This window comes from Atheta coriaria, unplaced genomic scaffold (assembly GCF_025399875.1).
Source record: "Atheta coriaria isolate IRGN ID8LTWV9N9 unplaced genomic scaffold, Caltech_Dcor_3.1 hic_scaffold_9_pilon, whole genome shotgun sequence".
In the NCBI taxonomy this organism is placed as follows: domain Eukaryota; kingdom Metazoa; phylum Arthropoda; class Insecta; order Coleoptera; family Staphylinidae; genus Dalotia; species Dalotia coriaria.
This window is the reverse complement of record NW_027045451.1, coordinates 6,644,680-6,658,008: the sequence shown is the minus strand read 5'-3', so window position 1 is coordinate 6,658,008 and position 13,329 is coordinate 6,644,680. Positions and strand designations below refer to the sequence as shown.

At 39.5% G+C, this 13,329-nt stretch overlaps 5 protein-coding genes across 5 annotated transcripts; 1 reads left to right on the top strand and 4 right to left on the bottom strand.

Moving 5' to 3' along the window:
* Nucleotides 1-357: 357 nt before the first annotated feature.
* Hexim (Hexamethylene bisacetamide inducible) lies at nucleotides 358-2,577 on the bottom strand. The gene has a single exon (XM_065312655.1). It carries the CDS (start codon nucleotides 2,127-2,129, stop codon nucleotides 1,233-1,235), a length of 897 nt encoding a protein of 298 aa, XP_065168727.1. The 5' UTR covers nucleotides 2,130-2,577; the 3' UTR covers nucleotides 358-1,232.
* A 2,085-nt stretch (nucleotides 2,578-4,662) lies between these two features.
* On the bottom strand, nucleotides 4,663-5,285 carry LOC135799529 (tRNA-specific adenosine deaminase 2). Its single transcript, XM_065312657.1, has one exon. It carries the CDS (start codon nucleotides 5,281-5,283, stop codon nucleotides 4,744-4,746), a length of 540 nt encoding a protein of 179 aa, XP_065168729.1. The 5' UTR covers nucleotides 5,284-5,285; the 3' UTR covers nucleotides 4,663-4,743.
* A 148-nt stretch (nucleotides 5,286-5,433) lies between these two features.
* On the bottom strand, nucleotides 5,434-7,217 carry Smug (Single-strand-selective monofunctional uracil-DNA glycosylase). Its single transcript, XM_065312653.1, has 3 exons — nucleotides 6,991-7,217; nucleotides 6,102-6,926; nucleotides 5,434-5,697 (listed from the first exon to the last, which is right to left on the bottom strand). Exons 2-3 carry the CDS (start codon nucleotides 6,912-6,914, stop codon nucleotides 5,434-5,436), a joined length of 1,077 nt encoding a protein of 358 aa, XP_065168725.1. The 5' UTR covers nucleotides 6,915-6,926; nucleotides 6,991-7,217.
* Nucleotides 7,218-7,472: 255 nt separating this feature from the next.
* Nucleotides 7,473-10,699, top strand: Sec10 (Exocyst complex component Sec10). The gene is given in 14 exon segments (XM_065312651.1): nucleotides 7,473-7,652; nucleotides 7,711-7,841; nucleotides 7,968-8,283; nucleotides 8,344-8,408; nucleotides 8,466-8,649; nucleotides 8,701-8,918; nucleotides 8,987-9,108; nucleotides 9,111-9,192; nucleotides 9,270-9,429; nucleotides 9,482-9,717; nucleotides 9,778-9,970; nucleotides 10,034-10,190; nucleotides 10,246-10,403; nucleotides 10,463-10,699. Coding segments are annotated over 14 exon segments (2,145 nt in total). The 5' UTR covers nucleotides 7,473-7,616; the 3' UTR covers nucleotides 10,550-10,699.
* On the bottom strand, nucleotides 10,621-12,866 carry Art1 (arginine methyltransferase 1). Its single transcript, XM_065312654.1, has 2 exons — nucleotides 12,705-12,866; nucleotides 10,621-12,451 (listed from the first exon to the last, which is right to left on the bottom strand). Exon 2 carries the CDS (start codon nucleotides 12,412-12,414, stop codon nucleotides 11,353-11,355), a length of 1,062 nt encoding a protein of 353 aa, XP_065168726.1. The 5' UTR covers nucleotides 12,415-12,451; nucleotides 12,705-12,866; the 3' UTR covers nucleotides 10,621-11,352.
* Between the last annotated feature and the right edge of the window lie 463 nt (nucleotides 12,867-13,329).

Genomic DNA, 13,329 nt, shown 5'->3' with positions numbered 1-13,329 from the left:
AACTATGTAATTACATAAAAGATAATTTATGTAAGAAAACAATAAGTTGAATTTTTTATTACTATGATAAAGATTAATGATTATAAATAATCAATATTAATAATAACGAATTGAGTGTCGGTTTCGGTTGAAAAAAAGAGGCCGTAAAAGTTAAGTTACTGAGCAGGTGGGCGAAACATTGCAGCATTAAAAAATATTTGTTTTTCATGTCATCCGATTGCGCATCGATGACGAAAGTAAACGTTTCAAAAGAATGTAGGCTATTAAAATACTTGTTACAATAAATAAAATACATTCAGTTTGTTTCCACGCTAAAAATGCAAATAGGTAGTAGATAGGAAAATAAACCACAACATATCATGTTCAACTACTTTTTTATTCTTTACAATCATTTGTATCATCGTCATAAATTAAAACAGCAATATAATAATGTGATACAACAGACCTGGTCACTAATATAAGCAACTTACAATGTAACGTCTGATAACGCAAAGAAAAAACACTTTTACAAAAAGAAAAACGTACATGTCATCAATTCGATTCGCCTGACATGCGCAATTACTCGAAATAATGCAAATGCAAGTTATGCTCGCACGCAAATAGAGGTGCGTGGGCCGAACGGACACCATACTAAAATTATAATTGTACTTCAAATTCCATGTTCTCTAAGAAATATTCAAATGCATCAACAACAATGCATTGATCGCTAATATTTACAAAGAAATGAACAAAATTAAACTTCACATGCTTTACAAATTCTTTTCTGCCAATATTAATCACAATTTCAAACAGTTTTCAACACTCTTGTTGCCAAAATATTGGATATAAACACATTTTTATCGATTTTTTACATTTTTTTTTATATAAATATATGTCACAGAATTTTGATTCATTTTTAAACGTAATAAATATCACTTGAAAATTTACTTTCAATCATCACATGCTTCATACAAATCGCTCGTTTTGTATGAAGCTTTGCTTATGTTATCTATCGATTATTTTGGCAATTTCTCATTATTCGTAGTGTTAGTTAAGTAAAGTAGTACATTAGCTGTCCCAGAAAAAAACGCAATGTTTGTTCAAGAGTCGCATTTTCGTATCTACGGACAAAGTTGTCAAAAAAATCACTCAAAAAATGACTGTGAAAGAAAAAGCTTTGTAAGTTAGGTGGAAGTTTCTCGGAACACCTATTGTGTTTGTAATGCTTTAAACTGCTTGTTCTTGTTTTACACTCAACACTTTGACAATCCCTTCTCGGCACTGCTAATTCCTTCAAAGGAATTAACGTTATTAACAGGAGATTCGCAACGACTGAGGCTACTCGAACTCGAACTGCATGTATCACTGGAATCCGTTTCAGAGTCGGCCGAGTCCGAACTAGACTCGACTTTTGATCGCAAACTGTCGTTCTCCCTCTTGAGCGACTCATTCTCAATAGTTAGACGCTGAATTTCCTTTTGCACTTCGCACTTAGCGCGCAAGTCACTGGGATCACTTGCGTTTAAGGGTTTGGTTCGCAGGCGCTTTGTAAGCAGCTCCACTTTGCCCTCGAGCATGAGATACTCTTTGATAAGTTCGTCCTTAGACATACCCTGCAGTCGCTCTGCTTGCAGACTCTCGTACTGATCGTCAAAGTCTTTGATGAGAAAAACTTCTTCGTCATCGGGGGTCGAGTAGAACTCACCATCCGAATCCATACTGAAGCTGGAGTCGCGTGTTCTAGTAACCGTCGACGTAGACGCTTGATCTGTCTTCTTCAATTCTTCGTCGATTGATTCGAGGTCACCGTGATCCTCGATGAGGAAGCGATTGCTGTTATAGGGGGCTTCGGCTTTGATCATCTTCGTGAGAAGTTTATCGTTGTTTTTTCGATAGGGGTGAACGTTGCGATGGCGTTTGGATTTCCCGCGACGCGTCTTGCGTTTCTTCGACGGCACCTCCGAATCGGATTTCTTCGGCTGCACGATGATGTCCGCTTCGAGCTGAACGGCTGCGCGCGCATCGCTGTCATCGCGGCCGACGACGTCATCTTGAATGAGGGGCAGCGCGACGGCCAAATTTAGATCGCCGTTTTGTATCGCGATTTCTTCACACATCATGCCAATTTTCACACATGCACTTTCTTTCATATATACCTTCGTACTGAGCACTTATTTAGAGTACCTTATCGGGCAGCCTTCTGCACCGCTGACCGAGGACATATGAACACGACCCGACAGACGCTGCCATTTTTGTTCGTTAGTTTTTCGATTTGCCTCCAGAGGCGCTGTAACCGCGGCACACTCAAGCACACTGCGATGATTATACGCGTGTGTATTTATGCTCTGGCTCGAGCGTAGATCTATAAAACACACCGACAAGCTACGCTGTCGTGTATCTACTAAAAACGCGCTGTGGAAATGTGGATTCGCTTGCTGGTGGTGGTACTGCTGCAATCCCTTCCATGTGATACGGAGAGAGGGCAAAATAGGCCCTACCCAATATGGCATTACCACTCGCGCACGGCGCTCGGCCATAAGCGGAACTGTAGCACAAAAAAGGGGGTTGCGATGCACTCCGTTGCAGGCGATGCATTAATGAGCGATAATGTACAACCCGAGCGGCTTCACTTTAATTTGACGCTTTGACTTGCTTAAACAACCTAAAACGCGCTATCGCCGCGGTTGTCGCGCGCTTCGCATCATGCTTTTCTAGTTGATAACAAACAAAGGACGACCAGTGATGCGGCTGGATGAGTCCAAGCCTGTGTAACATTTTTCTGACTTGGATCGACTCCTTGCGCCCGAGTGTGATCGAAACAAACCAAGCACACAAAGGTTTCGCCTTTGCGTAGAAAAATAGTCATAAATTGAAAAACTTGTTTTCGATTTGGTGTGGCTGGCAATGCCGAGAAATAAATCGCTTTTTGGTTGCGCCACTATACTCGGCTGAACCTGTGCGAGCAAGAAGTGTGCAGATTCACGCATCGCGCAGTATACACCTTCGTTGGCTGAGTGTTTATTATACACCCAACTTGTTCAGCCGCAGCAACTTCTCACTCCGCGGCTGGTCGCGACGCTGGTTGTCCTATCTGCGCCGCGGATATTTCTAGGGCACTAAATTTAATTTATGCCGTAAATAGAGGAGAGATAGAGCCGGTTTTCGGTCCGGAACAATAGCGTGCAATGATCGCGTTGATCGACGCAAAATCGCATCCACTCAAAGATTTTATTTTTACGCTTGTTGTTTATTCTTTTTTGAGCATCATTCGCCGTGGTTGGGCTTTCGAGCACAGTGATGCGACTTTATAACACACTGAAATAATCAATTCTTTGTTTTGTCCATAAAGAAAGGCTTTGCTCAGAATCGTTAATAATTTTATATAGTGCGATAAGCATAATCGCGGAACCAATAAATGATTTACTTGAATAAAGTGAGCGTATTACGGCATTCAGCATGCTGAAAATAAACTCGGAACGATTATGGCAACTGAGCTATGTGAAGCGCGACACAGTCGCGAAAATAATTACGAGCGATAAACAATTCGACGTGTTTTGCGCACCGAACATTTCACGCCGCACAACAATGAATATTGTCATGCAGAGGTATTCAAATCCGAAGCGTACACGCAGAACGTGTGTAGTGCGAGTTTGTGGATTCGTGTTTGTTTAAATTTATATTTATCATGGATATACAGCAGGTCCTCGGCATAAACACACCGCAAAAAATGTAAACACACACCGAAGGCGGAAACGAGGTCAGCTATCATACGCAACACGAAAAAAAGAAGCACAAATAGGGACAAATTATCAATTGTTTCTTGGTTTGCATTGTGAACGTGCTGTATGATGAGCACATCGACACGCGAAGCAGTGGCACATTATATACCGGCAAGAGATAAGTTTACTTCACTACTTCACATCTCCACTGCGATGGCGAGTACGTTTGTTCTGCGCTCGAGAGGTCTAGTTGGGTCTATCTAGTCGGATAGCGCAAAACCCGTTAAATATAATAGAAAGTCATGCGCACATTTCCTTCCAGCGCGAATCCGCAATCCCAACGCCGCCGTTTGCGGAAAAATATCGATATTTATGCGCCTGTCGTTCGGATGCATATTATTTCGCTTAATGTTCATTCGATTTAATGGCGTGTCTCTGATCAGGTGTGCTACGCCGTGTTCTTACGCCGTCGCACACATACAAGGCTTCTCTTGGAGTAAACACGGCGCAAAATCCGCGCGAGTGGTTCCTTTTCAGTGAATAGCAAATCAGATGTGATGCAAGAGATAATAATAAATAAAAAATAATAACGGCGTGTACGAATGTGCCTTGCGCTGCATAATTAAACGGCAAACGCGTTTTCTGGAGGAAATGCGTACGCTTAATACTTTCACTTTGACGCACTTTTCATTAAATGCGAAATTACGACCATAGGTTTCGACAAATTATTCCTAAAGCCTTTTTAATTAGTCTGCTGCTTAAATTTTACGATTTGCTATTGTATAAGTTGTTTTTTTTTTAACTTAACAATATGATAAAACGCTGAAATGTTTACAAACATATAACAAGGTTAACTGATTGTTTAAAATTCATAACGTTGGCGACCAAAACAACTTGAAACATTTATAAAATCACTGCCATTGGGATATGTGGATCGATTACAACAGGTAATATTCACTGACAATTGTATAAAAGAAATCTGTATTCTAAATATTGATACACTACTATTTTTGAACGCAAAACGAGATATAAAATAAATAAACCACTATTTCTCTATTTTCTTATCTTTAACTTTAGAAGCAGGCGCGCTTGGATTCGTCCCCTTATAGAATTCTTTAAGTAGCTGCATTGCTTCGTCGGCACGATGTCCACCCTTGACTCGGGTGGTGTTCGGCGTGACGGCTGCCACATCGAAGACGGTCTGCCCACCGAAGCGATCGTTACGACATCCGAACACCACCAGTTCAATACCGAATGTAAATAGAGCCGCGGCGCACATGATGCACGGCTCTACCGTCACGTAGACGCTGACCTTCCGCAGCGTCTCGTGAACGTCGAGCTGCCGCTCCGCGCAGTAGCTGTTTACCTGATTAATACAGATCATTTCGGCATGTCGCGTTGCGTTGCGCGTTTCGTTGACATCGTTGCGGCCAAGCGCGATTACCTCGCCCTCATAGACGAAGATGCAACCGACGGGGACCTCTTGCGCCGCCAGTGCTTTGTAGGCGTATTTAAATGCTAAGTCGAGGAATTTTTGTTCGTTTTGTGTCAAATTAGAGCTATCTGGGATATCACTCGTTGCCATTGCACTTCTTTTCGCGTAGTAGTATTATTGTAGTTTTGTAAACGATATATCGACTTGGTTTTTTTTCTCAGTAGAAACACAAAATACTTAGTACTGGATAAAAATTAATCTTACATACATAGGTTTCGAAGGATCGAAGAGAGAACGTGATTACTTGGTGAAGTACTGGATGACGCCGATGTCGCGCAGCACGCCCGGTGCCTTGTCGACCCAGTTCTGGTTATTCTTTGCCATGGGGCTGGGGTGAGGTAGACGCACGACCCGCGTGCCCAGCGGGTTGTTGTTACGCAGACAGCTGAGGACGCGCTGCTCCGCGTAGGAACCAATCGCGATGATGATTTCCGACTTCAGCAGCTGAATTATCGAATAGAGCGCTCGATCGCAGTGTTCTTCCAAGTTTTTCTTGAATTGACCCTGAAATGAGAATCGGAATGATTGCATATCTGATTATTCCATGTTTGCGCGGTTGTAATAACATCTATAAATATATAAATAACCATATTATTTCATGCTTGTGCAATAAATCGGCCATAATTATGCATTAATGTTTTGTTTACGTCTAAAAATATGTGCAGGATTATGTTGTAGAGCGGAACAGAAACATTTGGCGACGTTTCAACTAGTTGTAAACAGTTTGCTGCCAAAATAAAGATGCAATGCGTCTAATTCTTTTCTCTGTTTTAGTTTTTTATAATTGTTTTGACACAATAAGAACATGCGCCTGCCCTTGAGAAGTTGGCTGAATGTGTGTATGTAGGAAAGCGAGCAAAGAATAAAGAAAACAGAACACCAACAGCAATTAATAAAGTATTAAATACCCGCAGATCTGAAGGCGTAATATTCTTCCCTTTCTCATCGAAAAACGCAAGCGGACAATAATTATGAATGTATGAGTAGCGAAAGAAGTTCTCGGCGCTGCCGCAGAGATCTTTGAAGACCGTCCACAGCCGCTTGCCGCTGATTTCCTGTCGATGGTACTCGAAGCCGACGACTTTTTTGTTGGGACACGCCACCGGCGGCTGCCCGATCGGCATGTCGATATTAAACCACTCCTTGCACACGTCAGTATTGCCGAACGGTATGCCCGTCTGGCACATACCGTGTGGGCCCGGATTCATGCCGAGCAGTAGCACCCGTTTCTCCACGTTGCAATACTTCCTGACGAACGCCGCGTGGGCATTGTAGGCGTACTCAACGGGATTATAGACATAGCTGACTGGGTGCTGATACTGCAGCGACGCCAGATTCATGTTGAGCGTTTGCTCGATTTGCAAAAAGCTGTCGCTTGTCGGGATGGATCTCTGGAGCGGCATCATCGAAGCAACACTTCTGGGTGGCACTTGCATTTGTGGCACTGGGACTGGTGGCACTGAGACAGGAACCTGTGGCACTGGAGGCATGGAAACCTGCCCGGGCGGAATGTAACCGGGCGGTATTGGGAAGAATCGTGATATGCCGACATCGTAAGATAAGCCGTTATCGTACGGCGGCATATATGGATAGTAGAAATTAGAAAATGATGCCGGTGGTTTTGGATAGTTTGGTTGATGATACTGATAAGCATTGAAATCAGCATTTGCAGTACTGGCAGTTTCATGTTCATTTGTGAGTTTCATCTTTTTACGCAACATTTTCAATTATTTCTACAACATCACATTGCCATGGTTACAAAAGAATGATCGAAGGGAAGATGCTCAATTGTTTTACCTTGAGATTCTTGCCAGGCTCAAAATCAATGGTAATGGGCCCAAGATGTGCTGCCGTTTCACTGCCGATTATGATGCAAGACCGATGGATTTCAGAGAATATGATTCACTAATGATATCAGTTTCATGTTTGATTCAAATAATTAAAGAAACGCTCGATGGAAGCCCGCATTTGCGTTTCGTTTGTTTATGGCTTATTGTATTGTTTACCGACTGTCAAGTGTCAATGTCAGTTGGGGTTTAGAGCTGTCAATACGCGACCAGGTAATAAACCATAGGCGCACCAAGTACTCATGAAAAAACTTACAATATTATAACACTATTTTAACAGTTACACTTTAAATTATAAATAAAATAACTTCTATAGGAGTCCATTTAAAAATAAAATAGGATAATACCTTTATAGTACTACTGAAATCATTCTGTTTTTAACTGTGGAGACACGCCTTTGAGGTTCTGCTTGTTTTTGATGTATAGAAGAAGAGGAGCGAGAGAAACACCCACAATAACCTATATTTTTCACAGATTTTGAAGATCCTGCGATCATAAATAAAATAAATAATTTACTGTTCATAAATTGTTAGTTTTTATAGTTATAAATAGATTTCATAAATATAAGTCATTGAAATGTCGTTGCAAAAATATTTAAAGGAGTTGGAACAAGTAAGGAAGTGTAAATGTCACTATTGAGGGTTGTTATGTAGGACACTTATGTTTTAAGGAGCCATTTGAAGCTGAAGAGTTTGTGGAACGCGTGGCATGGCGTGTTATTGCAGAAACCAAACAAGAAAATGATTCTGATGATGGTTTCAATCCTATACTGCTTCATGATGCATTTGTTGATGCCATCAAGTGAGTCTATAGTCAATATACTTTTAAAACTGTTTTATAATGTAACCACTAGTTTAAACTAAACTTAGATAGCCTATTAGTTGATGTAACATGTCTCTAATATAATTTAAATGAAATATTTGGTAGGGATTTGACATTGCTACAAGAAAGACAACACAAGAAATGTGAACGTCTAGAAGCCGCTGTTCGTGACGATGAGACACATTTCCGACGACAAGTGCATAATCTGCAAGAAGACAATAAAACCGCCGCCAAAACATTCCGACAACTTGATGAAAAAATCAATCATGTTGCAACCAAAGTTCTACATTTGGGAGATCAGTTGGATAGCGTCAACGCACCCAGATCCCGTGTAGTGGAAGCACAACGACTTATGGCACACTTAAATGGTTTCATTACCTCAGAATCAGACACATTGCCGTTATATTCTGATCCCACTCGTGTAAATATTCTCTTAAATTTGAAAATTAGCTTATTTTACATTAAATATGTACATTTTTAGATTGATGAAGCTGCTGATATCATACAGAAATTGTATATTATTGCACAGGATCTACCTACACCAAAGTAAGTTACCATTTGTCAAGAAAATTGTATATTTCATCAGAAATTATCCAAAAATAGGTTTTTAACTGTAAACAAGCGCATTGAAAAGAAATACGATGAAATCGAGCGTGCGCTAATTGAAGAATTTGCCACCAAGCAGCGTCGAGATGATTTAAAACGCATGAAAGAAATTGCCAATGTTTTGTCACAGTTCAAAGGTTACTCACAATGCATTGATGCCTACATTGAACAAAGCCAAGGGGTAAGTTATTCCAATTTCCTTATACTATTCATCTAAAATTGCTTATTCTAGGGTTGTTTGCTAATCAAAGATGTCTTCAGCTATTTGCTTCCACTATGCGAGAAAAACAACCAAATTATTAATGAAGTCTTCAAGAATCCAGATCAAGTGATGTCCAAATTTATCCTGAACATTTATCACCTAAAATTAAATGAGTACATCACCAACAGACTCTCACAGAATCTGGACACCTACAATTTTTTGTGTGTTTTGTTTGATTTATATTCAAAGTAAGTTTACTTCTTACCAGGCTACTGTTTCTAGTCGTTGAATAAGATAATAATTAAAATTATTTCAGAACGAATCAGTTGTCATCCAATTTAGCCGCGTTGAACATTGGTTATGATATTAATTTCATGAGCAAGCTCACTGATAACATTTTCAATAAACATATTGATAATTATATTGAATTGGAGCTAAAAATTTGAAAGCTCGCAATAGTAGCAATTTGCAAAAGTATTATGAGAGCAAAAATCACCAGAAGAAACCTATTCAAACAGGCGGGTAAGCCTCTTTGAAAAGAATGTTTTTTATATAAATCTTGTTGCGTAGAGCACAATTTAAAACAACAAAATTTATAGATTCCAAGATTTGAAACGAGATCTGCAAGCAGTAATAGCAACCAGAGCGAATATCAACATTGCACAAATTGAAAACTACGGCGGAGAGACTTTCCTCTCTGAAGAGTTGGCAATTACTATTTTACAAGATGCAAAATTGGCCTTTCAACGATGTGCTTTAGTAAGTTATTTCCTTTCTTGTGTAGTAAATATAATATCATTCATAATTTTAGTTGTCGCGACCAGACGAGAGATCACAGAACGCAACTCAAATTTTAGACAGACTCTTAAATTGTTTACTATCAGAGCATGTTGATTACGCGTTGGATTTAGGTCTACAGGCAATTCCAGTTGTCGAAGGCGGCCGAAATCTGCCTGAATTATATTTCTTTACTGTCGTGCACCAAACAAATAATATCACTCATTTGTTGGAGAAGCAATTTAGTGATATAGTTGTACCTTTGGTAATGTAAGTATTAGATACTTGTTTATCAGGAAAATCTAAATGATATACATTTACATGTTGTAGTAATACACCGCGTTATAATGATTGTGTACAAAAAAAGAAGTTTGTTATGGAGGACATTGAACGCAAAGTTAATACCGGCATGGATCGATCGTTAAACGCAATTTTAACCTGGGTGAAATTGTACTTACAAGTTGAGCAAAAGAAAACCGATTATAAGCCAGAAACGGATGATTTTACAACTATGATATCTCCAGTAAGGAATTTTTTGTTGTTGTAAACAATATATTGTTTTAATATTCATTTCACGTGTTTATAGCCTTGCAAAGTGGTTGTGCAGTACATAAATAGTATGATTCAGCAAATAAAAGCGAATTTAGATGGAAACAATGTGAATGCAGTGCTTCAAGAGTTAGGAATTCGTTTGCATCGGACTATTTATGATCACATGCTTCAATTTCAATACAATACTGCAGGTATAGGAGGAGTTTTAGGTGGTGAGTAGTGGTATACTTAAATGTTTTTTTGCAGGAGCAATGGTTGCAATTTGTGATTTGAACGAATACCGTTCCTGTGCGAAACCATTGGGACCCCTGGTTACAAAGTTGTTTGAAACTTTGCATGCCTTGTGCAATTTGCTGCTTGTCAAGCCTGAGAATCTACAACAAATTTGTTCAGAAGATTCTTTGGTATGTAAAACTCAAAATGTGTTTGTATAAAATTGACATTGGATCATTTTAATTTGCAGGTTGATTTGGATCGGTCGGTCGTCCACAATTTCATCCAATTGCGCAGTGACTTCAAGAGCCAAAAGCAAACAATACTAAAAATTTAAGAAACGACTTTACTTGCCTTCGTGAAACGGTAACTGATAAAAAAAAACTGTTTAAAAAATAGACAAGAGTATTCTTTACATAGTCTTACAGTCGCTCCTAATTTATTATGATATTTTTTATAGCTATACATTATATTCAAAATAAGTCAAGTTGTCAAGATAAAATATTCCCTCACACTATTTCGTCCTCACTCCAACCTTCCCGAGTGACTTCCTTCAGGATGCCACTGGATATTTTCCGTATTCGAAACATTCGATCAAGTTTTTAATGATAGAACCAATAACACTTATTAACAACACTGGTAAGCATTGCAGTGTTGAAATTTAAATTACTTCTTAGGTCTCAAGCGAAATCAAAAGCTATTTACGTCGACAACGCGAAAAAGGTAACATCAATAAAACTCAAATGTAGGTGTTCAAAAGAATCAGTTTGGCTTCATGTAAAAAAATAATAATAAAACAATAAGGAAAATTGTGTAAAACCACCCACTATTTGAGATGTCAGATCATGATGCTTGGATGAATACATGTGATTAATATTAAGTATGCAGCAACACCGAAATTCACGTTGAAAATAGTTTTCAAAATGAATAAATCGCATGTATGAGCTACCTTCGAGAAATTGAACCTCTTTCAACCGCCGCATCTAGTCTTAAAAAGAACAACTCGCATTATAATAAGTATAGTTACAAATAATACAAATAAGTGTATGTCAATTGGTTATCTTAGGTCCGTAAAAACGTAAATTTTGAAACTCGCTAGGTTACTGTTGGTAGGGTTGTGCAAATCGACCGGAAGCACTATCAACGCATTCGGTACCTATTGACTTCATGCACATCGCCGAGCTCGCCTTTGAAGTCGATCTCAATGACGAAATCCAAGTCACGATTGTTGCGAGGGTTCGGTCGCATCTCAAACGTACCATAAACTTCTTCATTCTTCTTAACGGTCATGTAATCTTCGAAGTAGAAGACGGTTTGTTTCCAGTGCGTGTAGGCTGCTTCTGGCGCTGTGCTGAAACCGACACGCTTGTGGCACTTGGTGAATTCCACGTTGAAGAATGTGACCAGCGCCTGCACGTAGTCGTTGCGTCTGACCTGCAGATGGAAAGGCGCTGAGAATTCCAGATCGCTCTTCTGCACCGTATAGAGATCGACTTCCTTTACAAGACATGCGTTCGTAACGACCTGCTTGGGATCAACGACGTCGACTAGCGGTTCGCTAATCGCGACCTTACGAATCGAACTCATATCGAAACCGTAGACATCGTCCCACCAATTGATCTTCTCGTCCTTATACTGGCGATCCTCAATGGCAGTAATAAAGAGTGAGCAGCGATCCGGGAAAAGTAGACCATTAGGTGCTAGCCACTTATCCCTAGCAAACAGTACTGTGTCCAACATGCTCTCATAAAACAGACAGTAGCCCATCCATTCAGAGATGATTATGTCAACTTTTTCAATGCCATCAGGTAGAGTGATTTCTTCCACTTTCCCCTTTATAATTGAAATAATATGATCCAATTTGTTAGCCTCAACAATCTTCTTGGCATAATCCACAATGTTGGAACATTCAACAGCAAGTACCTTCTTTGCACCTGCCTTTGCAGCAAACATACTCAGAATGCCTGTGCCACAGCCAATATCCATCACAATTTTACCAGCAAACAAGTGCTTATTGTGATACATAGAGTTCCGATATGTGAGCGTCCGTACCTCGTCCTTCAGCATCTCTTCGTGAATGCCGAAGTGTGCGTACGAGTCGAAGTAGTAATCCCTTGAAGTCATTTCGTCCGCGGGAACGTCGGCGTCCTTCTCGGGGCCGGTATTGTTCGTGATGACGGGAGTCGTTTCCATTTTCTCCATAGTATTTTTTTCTAACGAATATCGTACGAACGTTGTTCTAGAATTGAACGGCGCACATTAAAGTCATTTTGATTGCGAGTATGTTGCACGTGGACAATTCCAACGTAAAGCGCAATATTTGCGTCGAACGTTAGCCGGCATTTTCTCATGCGCGGCATGAGTTCTAATAAAGCACGTGTATTTTCGTAAATTATAATGTCGCACATCGTAAAAAGCGGTTTTAAAGTGAGCGGCGATGTGTAATCATGCGGATATCGCTTATGTCTGGCCTTGTTAATAATCGGACTCACCTTTGTTGGCAAAATTAATGTTGCTTAGTTGAACGGCTTCGAATTTTTCGGCGCCGAACTCGTTACCCGGGAACACAAAATGCTTGAGGATTTATACGGCGGAACGGCGAACGGCCAAAGATGCTTAGTGACATATGCAGTGCTGCCACTCCAGCAAAATCCAACATGGTGAACACAAAAGACACTAGACGCGACACTTTAAAAATTGATTTCACATGCTTGCACAACGCATAATTACTATAATTCGTAATATTGCAATAGTAATTAAACAATAAGAAATAGTTCTATTTTGATAATATATTAAAACGAAGAGAAAAGCTAAAATATAAAATAAACTGAGGTGTGTGCTTAGTACTCGAAATATTTTGATAGTCGAGAATCTTTGCAGATTCACTTATTATTTAAACATTATAAGAGAGTATGACTATATTTGTTAATTTTCACGTTACGTTTTAGAATTTTATTACTTTCATTTGTGAATACGTAATCCATTGTATATTGTATATTGTACAGTTTATGAAGATGCCCTCTGGGCGAAACATGTTAAACTCTACATATAAAATTGTAAATCCAATATTCACGTAAAGTTTATAAATAAATATTTCAAAATTAAGTTTTAGAAAAT

Coding starts and splice junctions, on each gene's coding strand:
- Art1 (XM_065312654.1), bottom strand. CDS start 12,414: ATGGAGAAAATGGAAACGACTCCCGTCATCACGAACAATACCGGCCCC.
- Hexim (XM_065312655.1), bottom strand. CDS start 2,129: ATGAAAGAAAGTGCATGTGTGAAAATTGGCATGATGTGTGAAGAAATC.
- LOC135799529 (XM_065312657.1), bottom strand. CDS start 5,283: ATGGCAACGAGTGATATCCCAGATAGCTCTAATTTGACACAAAACGAA.
- Smug (XM_065312653.1), bottom strand. CDS start 6,914: ATGTTGCGTAAAAAGATGAAACTCACAAATGAACATGAAACTGCCAGT. Junction 5,698..6,101: donor TTACGCCTTCAGATCTGCGG/GTATTTAATACT, acceptor TTCTCATTTCAG/GGTCAATTCAAGAAAAACTT.